The 19,185-nt window shown below is 34.6% G+C and overlaps 1 protein-coding gene across 3 annotated transcripts in view; it reads left to right on the top strand.

Annotated features, from left to right (window-relative positions):
- Positions 1-19,185, top strand: part of LOC150104239 (sodium-coupled monocarboxylate transporter 1-like) — a 78,525-nt gene that overhangs the window by 37,690 nt on the left and 21,650 nt on the right. For 2 of the 3 annotated variants that reach the window (XR_016548649.1, XM_090396238.1), the window contains exons 11-15: positions 1,846-1,920; positions 4,639-4,721; positions 4,815-5,014; positions 9,418-9,518; positions 11,356-11,469. Coding sequence is in view for 2 of the 3 variants with exons in the window: in XM_090396238.1 (XP_090252364.1) it covers positions 1,846-1,920; positions 4,639-4,721; positions 4,815-5,014; positions 9,418-9,518; positions 11,356-11,462 (566 nt within the window). In the remaining variant the exon portion in view is untranslated. Of the gene's footprint in view, positions 1-1,845; positions 1,921-4,638; positions 4,722-4,814; positions 5,015-9,417; positions 9,519-11,355; positions 11,470-16,584; positions 18,770-19,185 lie in introns of those variants that run through there. The other variant, XM_090396239.1, reaches the window with a different exon arrangement.

The raw sequence follows: 19,185 nt of genomic DNA, 5'->3' as shown, positions 1-19,185 counted from the left end.
ATTGGCCTGCACAACTGCTAATTCCTCTCTACAATGCTGAAAATCTGGTAATAGATGATCTCTCTCTCTCTCTCTCTCTCTCTCTCTCTCTCTCTCTCTCTCTCTCTCTCTCTCATGAACCTGTTCACTTTCTTGTAGACGTTTAATTCATTCCACCCTTATAAATTTCCATAGACATTGTTCTAATGAGATGGGCAACATTATTCTTCCTCCTCCTCCTCTACTTTCCCTTTATGCCTGTAAAAATAAAAGCAGCTGTTCGTCTACATCCATATATAGTTTTCATCTCCAGACTTAGAGGATGCACTTCACTTCCTCTTTTCATTTAATCTATCTGCCTGACTCTCATATTTTTGTGAGACTCTTTTCTGCTTTTGTAGGTTAACAACAAATTAATAACAAAGAGTATTAGTGATCAGGCGATTTAGAAAGAACAGCAAGTGGAGATGAAATTGATATCTTTGGATGTTTGTAAAAAGAAAAAAAAAAGAGGAATTTCACAGACATCATGTTAAAGAACATTCCGGAAACCTTCTCGGAGGACATACGTGTCATGCAGCAGCAGGCAGCATGGGACACTGCCATAATTTTTGGTGCCATTCGCTTTTGACTGGACACAACACTGTTCAAAAAATGGATACATTCACATCAGGAAAATCCCCTCTTCGATTATGCTCAATATTCTACAATATGTTTTAGGGAATAAAGCATATCAGTTATGTACCAAAGTTATTGTCGTAAACTTGACTGTCACAATCTTTCGCGATGTTCGACGATTACGCTCTCTCTCTCTCTCTCTCTCTCTCTCTCACACACACACACACACACACACACACACACACACACACACACACACACACACACACACACACACACACACACACACACACACACACACACACACACACACACACACACACACACACACACAGAGAGAGAGAGAATGGGAATTCACATCTGCAAGAATCTGAGTACCTGATGTCTTACAGTGGAGTCAGTGGAATGAAATAAAAAGCATTTTTCCTACCAATAGTCATATCTAATTATACCGATTATGCCTGTTTTAAGGGCTCAAGAGCCCTAATATACGATCGCGCGCGTGCGTACACATACACAGCGACCATTGCGTCACCAGCGGATAATTTCCACCTACACATTAGTCATAAGTCCGACTAGAAGTAAAAGAATCGCGTGCTCGTTTTCTTTTTTTGTTGTCCTTATTCCGCGAAATAAAACTTTAGAAGCACGTGATAAATTCCCATACAAAGAAAACATTGCCATCATACAGGTTTTCCTAATTCTGAAAGAAATTTTACAGAAGAAAGACCAGCAAGCAGTTCACAAGAGGATTGCAGAATTGCTGCCTGCATTTTTAGGGAACTGAAGGCGAAAATGTTTTGAACAGTGAACTGTAGCCACACAAAGCATGGATAAGAGATTTTGAAGTATCACCGAAAAGTTAATCCTCAGATCTGAAACACCTGTGAATCCTTTACACTTCGATCCGTTTCCCAAGTTGATAGAATCACTCCGACGGAAATGCTTCACTCCCATTTGATCAAATTTGATTTAATTTTTGATCAGGCGACCGGATTTATCAGGCATATTAACAGAAACATTTGGTGTCAAACCCAAGGCTTGACCAAGTTGGACAGCAGTGATAAACAGAATGGAAATTATATTGAAGACTTGTAAATGTATTTTGTTAAATAAATGTTGACTTTAGTAACAGGAGTACAGTGTGAAGAACTTTTGCAATAATGCTTGTACCTTACTTTAAAAAAATTCTTCCATTTCCTGTTAAGTAAACTTTATTGCTAATTATTATGAATTCTTCTCTTTCAGGAGTAGTGTATGGAATTATTTCAATTCTGTTGGTAGCTGCAGTTCAATATTTAAGTGGAACGGTGCTTCAGGCATGTATCACGTTTGTTTTGTTTTATATATATTATTACATATATATATTATTGCATATACAGGGTGTTCGGGATAAATTTGACAGTTTCGTAAGGAAAAAGAAAATCTTATTTGTATCTATTAAATTTAATGAATTGACAAAAACACATTACAGACAGAGTTAATTACAATACTATCAACAAGATTTACTCAAAATAACCACCATTAGCATCGATCACAGCTTCAATTCTGCTTCGGAACCTCGAACAAGCTGATGCTACAGTCTCCCTGGGAAGGGCCGCAAAAACTGTTTTAATTTTATCCATTAACTGGGCTTTTGTATTACTGGAAGTGCGATTGGTGTCTTTTTCAACTGCGCCCCATACAAAATAATCCATGGGGTTAAGGTCTGGGGAGTTTGGAGGCCAAACATTTGGACTGGTGAAGTCGTAGAAATTTTCAGACAACCATTTTTGACTTTTCCCAGAGGTGTGGCAAGGGGCCGAATCCTGCTGCCATACATACGGCCTACCATTGGCTACCCTTGTTATCCAGGGCTTGACTACAGTTAGCAACTCCACGAACAAAGCCCGAATTCCAATGCCAGGGTTCTTCAACACCTGTTCCTGCAGATTTGCGAGGAATTCTGCTGTACGAACGCAATCAGATCGTCTGCTAGGGATCTTTCTTCTTGCTACATCCTCGTAGTCACCATTGCAAGTCTCTAGTTCATGCCTGATTGTTTTTACTGTATTCAGGGAGCATTGGGCAGCAGTCGTAATATCCTTCTTTTGATGGCGGGCACGAATCATCATGATACAAGTTATTCTCTTCCATGATTCAGGTGGGTTCCAGCTATCCATCCTTTCTGACATCTTGTATATGAATGAAGAAGGGTCCAAACTTTTAAATGAAGAGAAGTGTGTGTTAATACATGTAACTTACGGAAAAATATAATTAATTATAAATATGTCAAATTTATCCCGAACACCCTGTAAATGAAGAAAAATATTTACATATGAATAAAGAGCTCCTTGTTTTACTCCCAGTATTTTACTCTTAGAAAGTCCCATAATTTAAATTGCTAAGGGATATTGAAGCCACACAAGTATGAATATAAATAAATAGTTTAATGCTTTACCTGAAACCTGCGGTTATGAAGAATGAAACGTCCTGAGCTGATTTCCTCTTCTAAATTAAATTTAAGACGACAAAGTCAGCTTCTAATAATACAGTAATATAATTATATTATTATATATAGCGGGATAGAATATAATAATATTACTTTAATGTAATCATATTATTAAAAAATAATTAACTGTTATTTCTAATCAGGGCATCGAAAATGACTTTAGAAATATAACTCCATTTGGCCATCGTCATTGTCATAATCATTTCCTGATATATCGTCAAGGACTACATACAGGAGTACAGCACTCTGTACTCCTGTATGTAGTAATGCATTCTATGATAGTTTACATCATTACTTCCTTTCGATCGATTATTTTCTTCCAAATTAATCTGTTTTTTCCAGGTCTTAAATATTGTCATTTCATACATTTCGAACTTAAAAGACGCTATTAACAGAAACCACTTTGCTCTTGGTCTTCCTCCAGGCTTTTTCTTTGCCATTTTCTTACATTTCAAATGAGTTGGATAACTCATTTGAAATGTAAGAAAAATGGCAAAGGCAAAATGGCAAAAAACCAGGATTTACTGCTTTTAGGAAAGCAGCAAATCCTGGATAGGATTTACTGCTTTCCTAAAATAGTAAATTATTTACTAAAATAATTTACTATTATTTTAGTAAAGAAAAAAATGTTAAAAAAATGATTGGAGGCATCTAGAAGAGCTTTTTTTTTGTAAAAAAATAGCATTTGTACGTAAGACCACTTTCAAGTGTTGCCGAGCGCAGCGTCCAACCAACTGTCGCTTCTCTGAATGAGATACGGAAAGAATAAAACTACATATACGTTTGCGTCTTCTATTCAACAAAGCAAAATTATAGAAACAAAACTAACGAAGCAATCACAGAACCGTATATTAAATTATATAGCAAACAGTATTTGAAAATGTAAATGTTAACAGCAAAAATTATATCCTCTCCAAATAAAATATTTTGGGAAAAATGGCCCATTAAATACAGACCTTGTTGGATGAGTGGTTAGCGTATCTGCTCTCCAACAAACAGTTAGTTTGAATCCTGCTGTGGACATGGAGGCAGTATTTGTGATTATTGTCTTTAGGTAGGACATGAACTTCATCGTCCTGTTCTAGAATGGCAACCCACAGATTTTCAGGAAGTTAATAAAAAGTATTACTTTCTTTTTTAATTTTAGATAACTGAAGCAAGGAGCTTTGGAAGAAACGAATAAGTCGTATAATAAAAATCGCCGCGCATGCTCATTACTTAAATATATAAGTCCTGTAACAACGCTTGTTGCTTATATTTAAATAAATAATTTTAGGTGTTTTGGTGGATACGCTACGTACTTAAGATTTAAATAAAGATAAAATATGCATCAGCTTTGACTTAAAAATTCAGCAATAATTTCAGAATGGACAGTAACGCTAACATTTGAAGATCTCAGTTCATGTGATAGCATGATAATCAGCAGTCCTATCCCTTATTTATCTGGCCGAATTTGCATGCTTGACAACTATTCGATATGATTAACTTGGAGCTTAATGAAAGTGAATTATAAAGTTTTGAAATAATGGTTTCATTTTTATCCTAGGCAGCCATGTCCTTAAGTGGAAGTTTTGGTGGACCAACGCTAGCACTTTTCTCATTGGGAATGTTCTTTCCTTGGACAAATAGCATAGTAAGTATAGCATTTTGATACGTTCACCCTGCATTTTGTAAATAAAACATTTATTAGCTATATACAGTATATGTTTTATATTTTTTATCATAGGGATCTGCTATTGGCTTTATAGCTGGTCTTTCAGTGTCTTTCTGGATATGTGTAGGTGCCATTGTTCACCAAGTGCCTCTCCATACAGCACCAGTATCTGTCGAAGGTTGTGTTGATTTATATCAGAACGTGACTAGTCAGTCCTTGCTGTCGAATATTACCAAAGCATCAACTATGCTAAGTACCACTTCAGAAATCAAGTAAGTATATAATTCCAATTTATATCAGTATATGAATGCATATGTATGCGTCTATCTTACTTAATAGAATATAATTGAGAAGATACTTTTCAATGAACGTATATTACAACATAAAGGGCAATGAGCTTTTAAGAATGCAGCATGAAATAAATACTGTGGGCATGACAATTATCATGTTATGTGAGTCTCTCCTTCGTTCTGACATTTTCTGTTAGATAATTATACCTGAAAGGCTCCTTTAGAAAGGTCCAAAATGTTTTCGAAACTTTATCAGCAGTAATCTGGAACCAGTTGCTAGCAATAAGGCATTATGTTCTGGAATGCCTCTCGTATACAGTAAATTAGTCTTTAAAGATGGAAAGATAGATATTGCAGATGTTCATCTTTTTTAAAAACCGGTTCACACGAAGATCAATGTTAATTTTCAGAACTGCACTCAATCGGAAGCCAAATCTTATCTTGTTAATGCAATAACCGTGAACAGAAGTGTTTCAAAGCCCCGCGCATGGCTATGAGACAATGCATTCTACTCTAGAATAATGCATTCTAGAGTAGGATTTTGCAGTCTAGAAACCGAACGTGGAATATCTTTGTGAAGTAGATGATTGTTGTGGAATGAGGCCAACATTCTGCTTAGTGGAGGAATGAAATGCCTTGGAAAAGTTCCACGTTCGATTTCTAGAGTGCAAAATCCTACTCTAGAATGCATTATTTTTATATGTGATTCACATAAAAATATTGTGGGCCATTCTTCATGGAAACTATCATCTTTAATAACTAATAATAGTTACGTAGTGTTGGATTATCTATCAGTAAAATTTGTTATTTTCAATGAAGGTGTAGAACCTCAGTAGCATTAGACTATCATCTATCATCGGTGTACGGAAGATTTTCGACTACGACTTCAAAAGGAGAGGTAAGCAGGGAAAAAAAAGGAAGGAGAAAGAGGAACATAAAGAAGGTGATGAAATTTCACCATATAATAAGCTATAAAGTATCATTCAATCTTGGGTATTGAGTTTCATTCATACCGTCCTGGTTGACCGAGTGGATAGTATATCCGCTCTCCAACCAACAGGATGGGTTCGAATCCTGCTGTGGAGAGATGGATGTTTGTGATTTTCTTTAGGAGGGAGATGAATTTCATCGTCTAGTGTAAGCCCAGATCACAAGAAGTTTGAATAGGCTTGTAAAATGCGGTATATAGAGCACGATATCCGGACTATGTAAAAATAAACAAAAATACCAAAAATTATAAAATTAATAAAAAATGGCAAAAAATCCTTAGTAAGTCCACGTTATCATTGTACTATAGGTTTTACAAAAAAAAAAAAAAAAAAAAGGTTTTGTGAGTGGGAGTCACAAAAAAAATACCGCACGGTGGAATTCCTTTTGGAAATTTGGTTTTCATCCTTTGGCGAAATCATAAACAAGAATACCAACAAAAACGTCATTCATTCTGCAGTATTTCGGTTACATCTATCTTGCAGGATAAAATAACATAACTTACGTGCAATATTATTATCTTGAACATGCAGTATTATCTTTAAATACAGAGGATCTATTTTACGCATATGCATAGGTCAAAGGATTATTTTTAATTAATCCCCTCCAAAAAAGAGAGGAGGGACCGCAAACCTACAGCACATCAGTGTCATACATGAGCAAGAACATAAAGAGAAAGTAGGACTATGTTATTGTTTCTTGAAGAGTTGCAGGTTATAGTTTATTGGAGAAACCCCGAAGCATGAGGAAGGTTGTTTAGAAGAACAGAGATATGCGATGTTAAAGTGGAAGGGAAGAAGTTATGTTGCATTCAAAATTAAAAGTAAATGGATATGACCAACAGTTGCTTGCATTCCTTTGAAAGAAACTTTAGAATAATCATAAACCTTACATAACGTATTTATTCTTACAATTTACTTCAGTAACTTAGATGTTCTCCTTCTGTCTTATGCTTCTTTTCAAGGTGGTGGATGTTTTACTAAACGCGACCGTCCTTCCATTACTTTTGTTTAACTGGAGTTTCCTCTTATGAATAGCATCAACGTACAAGTTATGAGCACATTGAAGTGACTATATTAAACTCACACACGAAAAGTTGAAAGACCTACAGCAACGCATCAGTACTGGGTATAGGGAGACAGTAACAGACAATTGCTCGTTCTGTGCTTATAGTCTTTGAAGAAAGTGTATGAATGATATTAATTTCAGAAAATATATTGGTATTCGACTATTATGGATTCTTCTGATTTCTTTCTGATGAAGAACTACAGGATGCATGCATTTTGAGCTTCTTTTGGTACTGTGGTAGGTAATTTGCCATGGTCAACTGAGTAAGAGGTGCAGAAGAACATTGAGGATAGAAGGTAAGCCTTATCTCTGAGTGATGGTACCATCTAAATATGACAAAAAGCATGAAAGGTCTCACGTTGGACCAAATGGCATCAGCAAGAGAGCAGAAAGCTCGATTGTTTGAACAGGGGGAAAGGTTCTGCATGTGACGCTTTCAAAATCATATTTGGATTATTTGGTTCTTTTTTTTTCAGATGTTGCGAGCTGTAGGGTAGATTGAGTTCAAAGCTAGAGTTTTGGTCTCGAGATGATATGGTGAATTATTTCTCTGCACCGCCTTGTCACACTTTGTGGAGAGCCAAGACTGGCTACTGGTCAGGGATTCTGAATGAAATAGGATTCTGTTATTCTCCTGAAGCGATGGGGGATGGATTTCAACGCCCGATGCGAGACCACCGCTCCGCTTATTGGAGGCCTGAAGTGGCTTGAAAAAGTTCCATGAAAAAGTTGCTTGATCTCTAGAGCAAAGTTTCCGGACTATGTAAAAAAATTAAAAATTACAAAAAATATATATAAAATTCATTAAAAAAATTTGGGGAAAATCTTTATTTCACTCACAGTACAAATGTACTATAGGTTTACTAATAACCTTTCGCGAGTGAGACCACAAAAAAAAAAAAAAAAAACTGTTTGAATCAGTATGAGTTGCGAAGGCCACTGATCAGCTTGACCAATTGAGACGGGGAAGCGAAAGCCAATGTAAGTTGCGGACATTGAATTCCCGAGGAAGATTACTTCACTCTTCACATTCAGACTACACAAGTTGAACTTCAATGATAAATAATTAAGAGGGAGGAGAGAATATCATTTAGGTCAAAATTAATATCAAAATAGTAGATCAAAAAGAATTGATTCTTGGTTTGTCTTTCCCTATCATGGGATGTGAGATAATTTGACGAATGTACAAGTACCATTCTTGTGATGGAAGAAAATATAAAATGTAGTTGATAATTTTCGAGGTCCCTAGTTGAAGTTCCATGAAAAAAAAAAGATGTCGACTTTGGATCACTGCAAGTGGTGGTACATACCATTTATATCACACTATCACCTTCGTATGATACACTTTTTTCCAGCTAACTCACCGTTAACTGAAAAGGTGTGTTTTATTAAGTAAGTCTCATACTAGAACAGAATTCGAGCCGAAGTCTTACTAGCCAAAGAGGGTGACTACTGACTGCTGGTAATGTAATGTACTAGCAATACAGAGGAAATACACGTTTCCCCCTTTTAGATAAATGACAGCGAATAAACATGGAATCTTCAGAACTAAAGTAACCAACAAATTAATCATAAAGTAAAACAAGTCATTACAGTAAATGCACTTTACTCACCCTGTTAATTTTTTAAGAAAATTCACCGCTTTTTTATGAAATGTAAGTTTACCGTTTGAGTAAGTGCTTTAATTGTGAAGACGTGTTTTTATTTTTCATAACAAGTACCGTTTTCTTAATGAATTTTCCCTGATTTTTTAAATTAAAAAAGAAAAACGATGTTTCGTATTACTAATTATAAATTTATAACTTTGCGGTAAAAGCAGAATGAACTGTAGGAATGGAGTTTATCAAAACATTCATTGTGAACTGAACAGAGTGGCAGTTAATAACAGTATTCCTAGCTCACAGTAAAAGTGGATGCAGAACTGTCAATTCTTCTGCTGCATAGACAGTCACCACATATTCTGAATAAACATGATCCATAATAAGTTTTGAAAATTATACCAACAACGGCTTCAGGATAATGGTTATTGATCAATCAAGAGTGATTCATTTAAATCACTATGTAAACAAATATCAGCTGAGGCTCTTACATTAAGCAAATTTTACTATATTTAATAAATATATCAAAATTCAATAGAATGGACATATACGAGTATGAGACTGGCTTCTAGACCTAATGATTTATAAAAATGAATCAGAGATACAGGTCAGTTGGGGATACTCCTATAGCGTAAGAACAGTGCATCTGGATGGTTACCTGAAATTGCTAATTATTATTTCAAGCATAATTAATTTTTCTTTTGACGAACTGATTTTTTTTTAATTTTCTAGTAGCCTTCAATCCACACTATACCGGGTATCCTATTTATGGTATACGGCTATCGGATTCCTCATTGCGCTGACTCTTGGACTAGTAGTCAGTTTCTTTACAGGTAAGTGCAAGTTATCTTGAAGCAATAAGAGAATTAAATTGATAATTTTCAGGTGTAAAGTTAGTTTAAAATTAATGTCCAAGACAATAGGTTCACTAAATGCTTATCCCTAGAGTGTTAATAAAACAACTGATTTGAATACAAATAAAATATAGTATTAGAGGTTGTACACTATCCTGGAATCAAGTGTAGTATTCAAGAAATGTATATTGAAGCAAATAAGCCTTTTCGTTCATTCATTTTACAATCGAATATACATTCAGGACTTTTAAGAACACCAAGGGAAGTTCCCTACATCATTATCCTCAAAACACTTTGTTATGAAGGACCAGCGCTGTATAGAACATTATTTCTAGTGTTGGTCCCTATAACACAGGAATGATCTATTGTATCAATACAGGAATAGATTATTATTGTTGTTGTTGCAGCTGCATAAGGTACCCTCATGGAGTCCAAAGGTTCATCGCAGAAGATCCAAGTTGTATACACAATCCATACAATATCTATTGTATTTCTCCATGAATTCATTGTTTGTCACAGCAATGGCCAAAGCTGTAATCCAGTAATCCAGATGTGGCTGTATAAAGGTTTTATAAAGTGGAATGAGAAGAACGATACCTTCCTTATCTCTGCTTGCTAGTGTTTATCAATAACTAAGTAATGCTATAAGATACTTTGGTCACCTTAGCATCTTTGGAAATCAAGAAATGTATATTTCTTTCTCCATCCTCCAAACAACCTCTACTTAGAAACCATTTTATGATTCTTTTCGCATTCTTTGATACATATGGTGACTGACAAGTCAAAATGTGTCATTGTCCAGTGACATTCGAAGGTTATATTAGTTATTTCCTATGTTTGTCTTTCCATAGAGGAGACAAAATATATGACTTCTAGTCAGAAGAAAAACTTTCTGTTTATCTGAAAATAATAGCAGCGGTGAAAGGTAGGAGAAGATACACAGAATCACCAGAAATATATGTAAAATATATGGAATGTAGGAAACTACTTCTTGAGTGCGTCAATTCGAACATTAGTTAGTATCTTTTGTCCAAGCCAAGTTTTGCTTTTATATTTGGTTGGCTTCTTCAGTCTCCCTTGAAGAGATTCACAAAGTATTTAAAGGAAGTTAATGTTGTTTGGATTGTTATTTATTTCCAATTTTCATGGAATTCACTTTACTTGTGATTAATAGTTTAGTTTTCTTATAATTAATTTTTAATACATACTGTGAAAATCTTCTTCCAACTTGTGTTCTTTTTATCCTTTTTTTGTAAACTTTTTACTGTAAAATTTCTTCTAAACTGCGAAAATCAGGGAAATATCAAAATCACGTATACAAGACGATGACTGGAGTTAAAAGTCAAACTCTAAGACAGTGAGACCAGTATATTTGTATTGTGTTTTAATTCCGCGTGTTCATTTGACTGGTTTGCCTGTTTTATGGTAAAAAAGTCGAGTTTCTGAGAGGGAAACTCTTCATCCACCGTATGAGACCTGCTATTTGACTTTCAGTTGAAAAGCTCTTATGTAGACTTCCCGTCCTAAGTAGGATTTCAGCTAAAGTCTTAGCAAACCAAAGGTCATCATCGATACTGATTGAACTACAGCAACTCTATAGAAGACGAAACAAACAAACAAACAAAAAACTGCCACCGCTTTATAATAAAACAATAAAAGATTTTTTTTTATAACGCGTGCTGCGCTTCTATTTTTATTTTTGTCTAGTTTTAATTGTGCTTTCTTGAAATTAATAAAAGGTTGCAGATATATCTCACTGAATAAAATTGATAATAACATCACATAATATGAAGAATATTTAAAATTATTTTTATAGGATCTCAGAAACGTGAAGAACTAGATCGTAGGCTTTTCTCTCCACTCATCTTTTACTTCGTCGATGCCAAACAATTTCGTTCTTCTAAAAAAAAAGAACACAAATAATAAGCAGGTAATCATTTATGACCATTAGAGAATGCTTTTTGCAATCACTTAATATTCGTATGATTGCATTATTTAATAAATTATTGTTAATTCATTTAAAATTACAGTTGTGCTATAAGAAAGAGGAAGTTGCAGCAAAATAAATTAATTTTAACCGCTCCATTGGTGTCCAATTTCATCATCAGCGATTCACACGATCATTAATAATTTAACTTCATTTAAATTAAATAAATATTAATTATCATTATTGTTGAAACTGCCACTCTCAGTGAAAGAGCTGATAGGAAATTGGTTCGAGGATACATTGTGGTTCGATGGGTGAATTTAGCGCTCCTGTAAAATTGGTGATTTTTATCTGTTTTATTGTGTTTTTTCCTTAGAAAATTAGTGTTTTATAGTATATTAGTGTATATTTTAGTGTTTTTAGTATTTTATAACATGTTTTATTAAGATATTTCAACAATAAGTATAAGTTTAAAATGGCGCCAAAAACGCACAATAAAAGTAATGCTGGAAAAGAGTGCCGCAGGCGAGAACAAGAAGGCTAGCCCCGCTAACGAGGTTATTGGAGTTGTAGAGGAGGATAATGAAAATGAATTAACCTCCAAAATCGCAAAATTGAAGCAGGTCATGAGAAAAACGACGCGGGAATTACAAAGAGTTGAGAGGCGTTTAAATGAGCACGCGAACAGGTAAGTCAGGAAGTAACGGAAATCAGAAAAGAAACGAAATCGTAATTGTAGTAGGTACTAACGATAAGTTCAGTATAAGAGAGGACACATGTAACAGTTGATGGAAGAGGCGAGAGTGAAAGGTGAGAAAGTGAAAATCGTCAGTATTTTACATCGATATGATAAAAATGAATTAAAAAGAAGGGCTAGATGGCAAACGATTCGATGCGTAGGCTAGGTAGAAGGAATGGATGCGAGTTTTTGGATGTGTGGAGTAAGTTTGAAGGAGGATTGGATTTGTAGAAGAGGGACGGTTCGTCCGGATCAGGAGTCTAGAAAAACTATAACTGGTATGAGAACTTACACAGAGAGTCAGGGAAACTAAATTATAAAGGGAGAAATGATGTGAATGTGAGCGTAAGAGCGACAATGTTATATAACTGTGTCAATGACGGGAATGGGCTTTGTCATAGAAATGTTGACGACGAGAGAACGATCTCGACTTTGTGTTCGTCCGCTTCGGATCCATCAAACGTGTGCAAATATGTCTACATGTATAAGGCACTAGAGAACAGAGATTTGTAAGTTGCCCAACTGTGTCATGCAGACAAGAGTATACAAAATAACATGCAAGTAGATTGTTATGTGTGTACACGAATGCTGGGAGTATCAGAAACAAAAGGGTAGAATTTTTTGACTTTGTCAATATGTTGGGACCTCACATTGTAAGCATTAGTGAGACCTGGTTATCAGAATCAGACATACTAACTAGTATCGAGCGTAAAGGGTACATACACTATTTTTAGGAAGGATAGGAGAGGAGGTGGGCGTGCTGCTCATGACATCAGATGATTTGAATGCAGTTAGAGTTGAGACCTATCATTGTAGTACAACTACTAACAGTGAGTATGAAGCCATCTGGTGTGAGGTGGAATCTAACAAGATGAATTACATAGTGAGGTGTTCTTACAGGCCTGGTGGATCGGTTGCTAGTGATGAAAAAATGCATCACCAATAAAAAAGATGAGCGCAAAGAGTAATTATAATGAGAGACTTTAATTATCCAAATATTGATCGGGTAGCAGTAGAATATCATGAGAAGAATGAAAATGCATTTATGGAGCTGTTGCGGGACAACTTCCTCAAGCAGCATGTGACAGAAGGAAATCGATGTCAAAGAGTGTTAGATTTGATTATAGTGTCAGAGGACGTTTCAGTTAAAAATCTAACTATTCTGCCTCCCGTCGGTGACAGTGATCATGCGGTACTCACTTGGGAAGTGACTAAGTTTATGAATATTCCATTCAGAAAAGTTCCTGAATACTCATTTTCTGAATGGTCATGTGACAGTGATCATGCGGTACTCACTTCGGAAGTGACTAAGTTTACGAATGTTCCATTCAGAAAAGGTTACATACTGAACTACAAAGCAGGAAATTATGACCAACTGAGGAGTATTCTGAGTTCAATGGAATAAGATTGGTTGATGGGTGTGAAGCATTTAAACAGTACTTAAACGATGCGATATCAGAATGTGTCTCTAGAGTTCGAAGAATAAATAGAGTATGAGTCAAATGTATGAGTAATCTTATTAAGCAAGAGATTCGTAAAAAAAGAACAATGTGGAAAGAATACCTTTGCATAAGGATGACGTCCGTTATGAACGTTATAAACAGCAGGCTAGAATAGTCACAACTGTTGTATGGAAAGCAAAGTCTTAGTATGAAAAGAAACTGGCTCTGCATGCTAAAGACAACCCATAAGAATTCTATCGATATGCTGCAAGTAAAAGAAAGAATGAATATGAAAGAATAACTCTTCTAAATCCTGATGGCATGAGGGATACAGATGCAGAAGAGGTTGTTCAGTTAATGAGTGCCCATTTTGTTAAAAGCTATGAACTTGGTGTACCTACACTGAGTTCACTGCTACCTCTTCCCTGGATGAAGAAACTCAGGTATGTATGAGGACGAGGTATTAGAGCTGTTGCACAAATTGAATAGGAATTCAGAAATGGGGACTGATGGGATATCAGCACGTGTGCTGAAAGAGTGTTCAGCTGAACTAGCTATTTCTTTGATCAGGATGTTTAATATGAGTCTCAGAACAGGGAAGATTCTGCAAGAATGGAAAGAATGTATGGTAATTCCATTGCATAAGGGTGGTGAAAAGACCGAGTATCCAACTATCGACCAATTAATATCTCAGGAGTGGTGGTGAAGATTTCAGAAAAATAGGTTAGGGCTTGCATTCAGAAATGGGTTGATAATGAATCTGTACTTTGCAACGAGAAACATGGGTTTACTAAGGGAAGATCATCTTTTAGCAACTTGCTCATATTCCATAACAATGTTACCATTGAACTAGACAAGACGAATGGATACACCATTATACTTTTGGATTTTGCTAAGACTTTTGACAGAATACAGCATAGTTGACTATTGCATAAAATGGAGAAAATGGGTGGTGCGTGATTGGAATGGATTGCCATTGGATGTTGTGAGTGCAAGCAGTTTGAACGAATTCAAGAATAAGTATGCTAGCTGGTGTGTGTGTAGTATATGGCCTCCCTCGATCTCTCTGGAGGTCTCTCTTAATAATAATAATAAATAAATAAATAAATGCATGTTCAGCATCTGCTACTTTCATTTTGTTTATATAACGAACAAGTTATGTCTGATTGTTGTTCATACGCCGTAAGTATTTATATTGTTTCGCCGTTGTCAAGAAATAGTCCTAACCTAATGATCTATTAGTAAGTTTAGCTTAGCTAACTTTAAGTTAAATTATGTTATATTAGGCTATTTTCCGTTTGGAAAACTATTTTAAATAAGTTAATCTGAGATTAAGGCTGCTTTATCTTACTGGAATGATATGGTGTTTATTCGAATTATGTTTCTATAAAGGGAACAAAATTTTATATTCAACCTTAGACTGGTAATAAATATTTTTACCTATTAGTAAAAAGTTGTGTGCTACCTGGGTCCGTGTTCGCGAATTCTCGACATGAATCATATTTTTTAGTTCTCACTTTGGTAGTTGAAATTTCAATCTATGCCATGTACTGTCAATGTTTTGGTATGGATTACAGGGCCATAGGCAGAACCGGCTTTAGGATTTTGTTGTCTGAAGTAAAATTTTAATCGCCCCTCCCATGGCGTTTGTTGATTTTTTTTTAATATATTGATGAAATATTGCCACCCTTTTAAATTTATCGTCCCAAGCATGCACTTGCTTTTGGTTGGTGACTAAAGTCGGCCCTGATCATGGGAAAAACAGAAAATCGCTTATTTTTTTCCATAATTTTTATTTAAATATGAGTCTGTCAGCACAGTGACATTAGTAATTCCTGTATACTTCTCAGTATAGCAACGAGAGTATTTTTAATATCTTAACCTTGTTCATCTATTTACACCAATCGTAAAAAGTTTACTGTATGGGTTTACAAAAAAAAGAAAAGAAAATTCACCTAGAATTTTGCTGTGTTGAATTCGTCCAATTTGGTTCCCGTTTTATCGCACTAAAGTTAGGGTACGCAACGAAAATCGCAAAACTGCAACATAACCAGTATCCTCAAATGAATATGGTGGGCCGTTGAGACTAGCATTCAGATTTGATATTCTTGAAGTTACAAGCATTACCATCAGTTTGTAGAAGTGTATCTTGACATCAAAATTCATGTTTCCATATTTAAATATAAAAGTAAATGGTATTTGGATGAATTAATAGATTTTGCTACTGCTTTCTGTTCTGCCAAAAAATTATAAAACAAAAGTTTCAATCATAGAAAGAAATTTAAATATTTCTTCCTGTCATTATAAAATAATAAATAATTATATATCCCATATCATATGCTACGCTGAAGATGAATTTCAATGTACAGAAAACCTTTAAAACAGTGTTTCAATTTGAATATTTTTGGGGGGGGGGGGCAATTAGAAAATTATGTTGCATTTGTCACCTCATCACTGATATACTCAAAACACTCACTCTTTGAGGCGTTGAGGTGGGGAATGATCCAAAAAACGTTGAGAAATACTGCTTTAAAATATTGCGATAACAAGACAATAAAATAAAGAGTGATTTCACTTGCAGACAACCATATAAATTTATAAAATACATGATGTATTATGATTAATTTTACTATTGCAATAAAAAACGCGTACTTTTATGTTATCGAAATATACAAAATTCTACTGTACGGCTACTAGTTTGTTTGTTTTTTTTGTAAAAAAAAATAGATTATTTTAAACATTAGAAATACAAAATATTAAATCTTAGCCTTTTTAGCTTCCATTCAGCTTTATTTTTTGAAAATTATATTAATGACGAAATTTTTATGTAAGTATTTTTAACATAAATTCCATGCATGTTGCATTTGTAGCTTATGTAGATATCGCAATGTATTTTGCACTAATGCATTTAATTGCTGTGAATATTTATTTGCCTAGGTATGTGATTCATATGAAGTAAGAAAGAGTGTAAACATTTAACCCAAGAATACTCAGGAGACAAGAAAGGAACATGCTTGTAGGCGTAAGCTGAGTTCAGCGAAACTGCTGAGAAACCATCTTTTGTCATAATTCGGGGATGGAATCTAGGTGTATATTCGAATTAGAACGTCCTATGAACAAGTATCGTATACAGAATGAACAAGTATCGTATACAGAATACTTACGGTACCAAGACCGTCTGAATTTTTAAAAGTGTGTGCATGATTACAAAAGAACAACAACAACAAAAAATCTCCGTAAGCGTTCGGCATAGGGTTCAGTATTTAAAAGATAAAATTCAAGTATATGAATTTTTTTAAATCAAAAAGATTCCTACAATACGTGTTTGAGATGCTTTAAGCTTGAAATATCAAATGTCGACATTCTCCGGTGAATGTCAGCATTCACATAGTCGCTTGGTGTATGTACGAAATATTTGCTAAATATCATTATTTCTCACTTACACCGGCAAATGTCAACATTCGGCATGCACTGATGGTGAATGTTGAATAAAAATATTTTTATTACGTTAAGACAAAAATGCAACTTTTTAATATATGATATATGTCAAAATAAGAGAAACTTTTACAACTGCATGTAGTCGTGGAACACTTCTTTTTGCAATTACAGCGTGTATAGCCTTGTCCTCCACTTCTCGAATTAGTTGCAGCTGCTTCTTTCAGCGACATTTCTTGAGAAGAAATCTCATCTATGGAAAGTAACTTTACTTTACAAATTACGAACTGATTAAGTGTATAAAGCTGCTTGAGGGTACCATTTTTGTTAGTCGGAGTCTTCTATTCCAACAACAACCGCCAACACATTTCGGGCATCTGTACGACCACGGTCGACATCAGGGACTTGTATTCGTACGGTATCACCAATTTGAGCAGGAGGAAGTTTTCTTTTTGAGGTTCGTAACATTTTCGTTGCTTGCAGTAGAAGATTCTCTTTCGCGGCTCTTTTTATAGAAATAAACTCGTGTTGTTCAGTCAGGGCTTGATATGAAGACGTGGTAGGTTAGGTTAGGTTCTCGGCTTGTCGTTTCGACCCCCCACCAGAGCTTATCTGTGCTTGTCGACATGTACCGGCTACTATGGTTCGAATGAATAATAATATAACCAAATACGTCGGTCTTTCACCGACGTATTTGGTATGTGTCGACATTCACCGGAGAATGTCGACATTCTTTAATTTCGGTCTTTCACAGTAACATATACACTATATACTTTATAAAAATAATTAAATCTGTTTACAAAATTAATTCAAGTATTATTTTTTCCATATAGTGCCATTTTTAATCTTTGATATGAAAGTGTATAGAACAGTTTCTATACATCGTTTAGTTTCACGAATTGTCAAGTGATTATTATTACTATCACCTCCACATTGTCTCCTCTTGTTGAAGATTTGACCTAATGTTACAGATGATTATCAGGTTTCTTTAAAATTCTCTTGAGAGACTACGTTAAAAGGAATTCAAGCTATGCATTAGTAAACCAAGAAACCGACTATTCAAAAATACATAATGCACAGTAATTTGCATTATTATTAAAAACAGATTATGAATTATATTACCACTTATTCCACTGAGACATTAATTGTAATAAGAGGTACTTCAACTATTAAAAATATTCAAAGAGAATCAATGTTAAAAAAGCACGCAGTGTTTCTGTGAAGGTACTTTTCAAAACATTTGAAAAATAAAATAACATTTCAAACTAAATTTCACTTAAAATAACATTCTGCAACCAACTTCATGAATGCTAGTTTGAAATAATTAAATATGAGACACCAGCATTATTTTATGGAAAACCCTGTGCAACAAGATATGTGAATTTTGCTTGGTTTAGTTTTGAATTACGACAAATGCAACTAAAGGGTATTAAACCTTTTTTTTTTTTTTTTTGTGTGTGTGTGTGTGTGAGAGAGAGAGAGAGAGAGTTTTGCTGGCTGGTATATATATTTTACGGGATAAAAAACCTGGGTTTCCAGACAAAAAAAAAAAACCTTGGTATAGCCATGCTTGTCATTTCAAGTTTGAACAAATTACAACCTATCTCTTGTGAAAATAATTCAGTTGCAATTCATTGTAAGTACTCACAAGTAAAATAAAATAAAATAAGTAAAGTATGTAATTATATTCGGAGTTTGCTATGTTACTAGAATAACCACCTACTAAAATAATGAACCATTAAAATATTACTTTCGATTTTAGCTGTAATATTTTATAGTGGTAATCCATATATTCAAAACATGTCTGTTACTTCGTTCTGTTACTATATGCAGCGGGAAAGACTATGATGAATTAAAGTTATCTTTTTTTTTGTTATCCCTTTACTTCTTTAATTACTTGAATTCTTTTTTTTTTATTCTGAATTTAATATTGTAATAGAGGAGAGCACAAAAATTATGCTTAAATTAAATAGGAGATTAAATTTATTGTCGGATTTCCCTATATCTTGTTGAATTTTGTTTTATTAAGAGAAATAATGGCGAACTTATTGACGAAAGGAATTTGCAAATGTTCTTGTGCAAATTAGGAGATATTAAATATGA

This window comes from Typopeltis vanoorti, chromosome 8 (assembly GCF_054136105.1).
Source record: "Typopeltis vanoorti isolate ZY-2024b chromosome 8, IOZ_Tvanoo_1.0, whole genome shotgun sequence".
Classification (NCBI taxonomy): domain Eukaryota; kingdom Metazoa; phylum Arthropoda; class Arachnida; order Uropygi; family Thelyphonidae; genus Typopeltis; species Typopeltis vanoorti.
The sequence above is the reverse complement of the archived record's forward strand: the minus strand, read 5'-3'. Positions and strand labels throughout refer to the sequence as shown.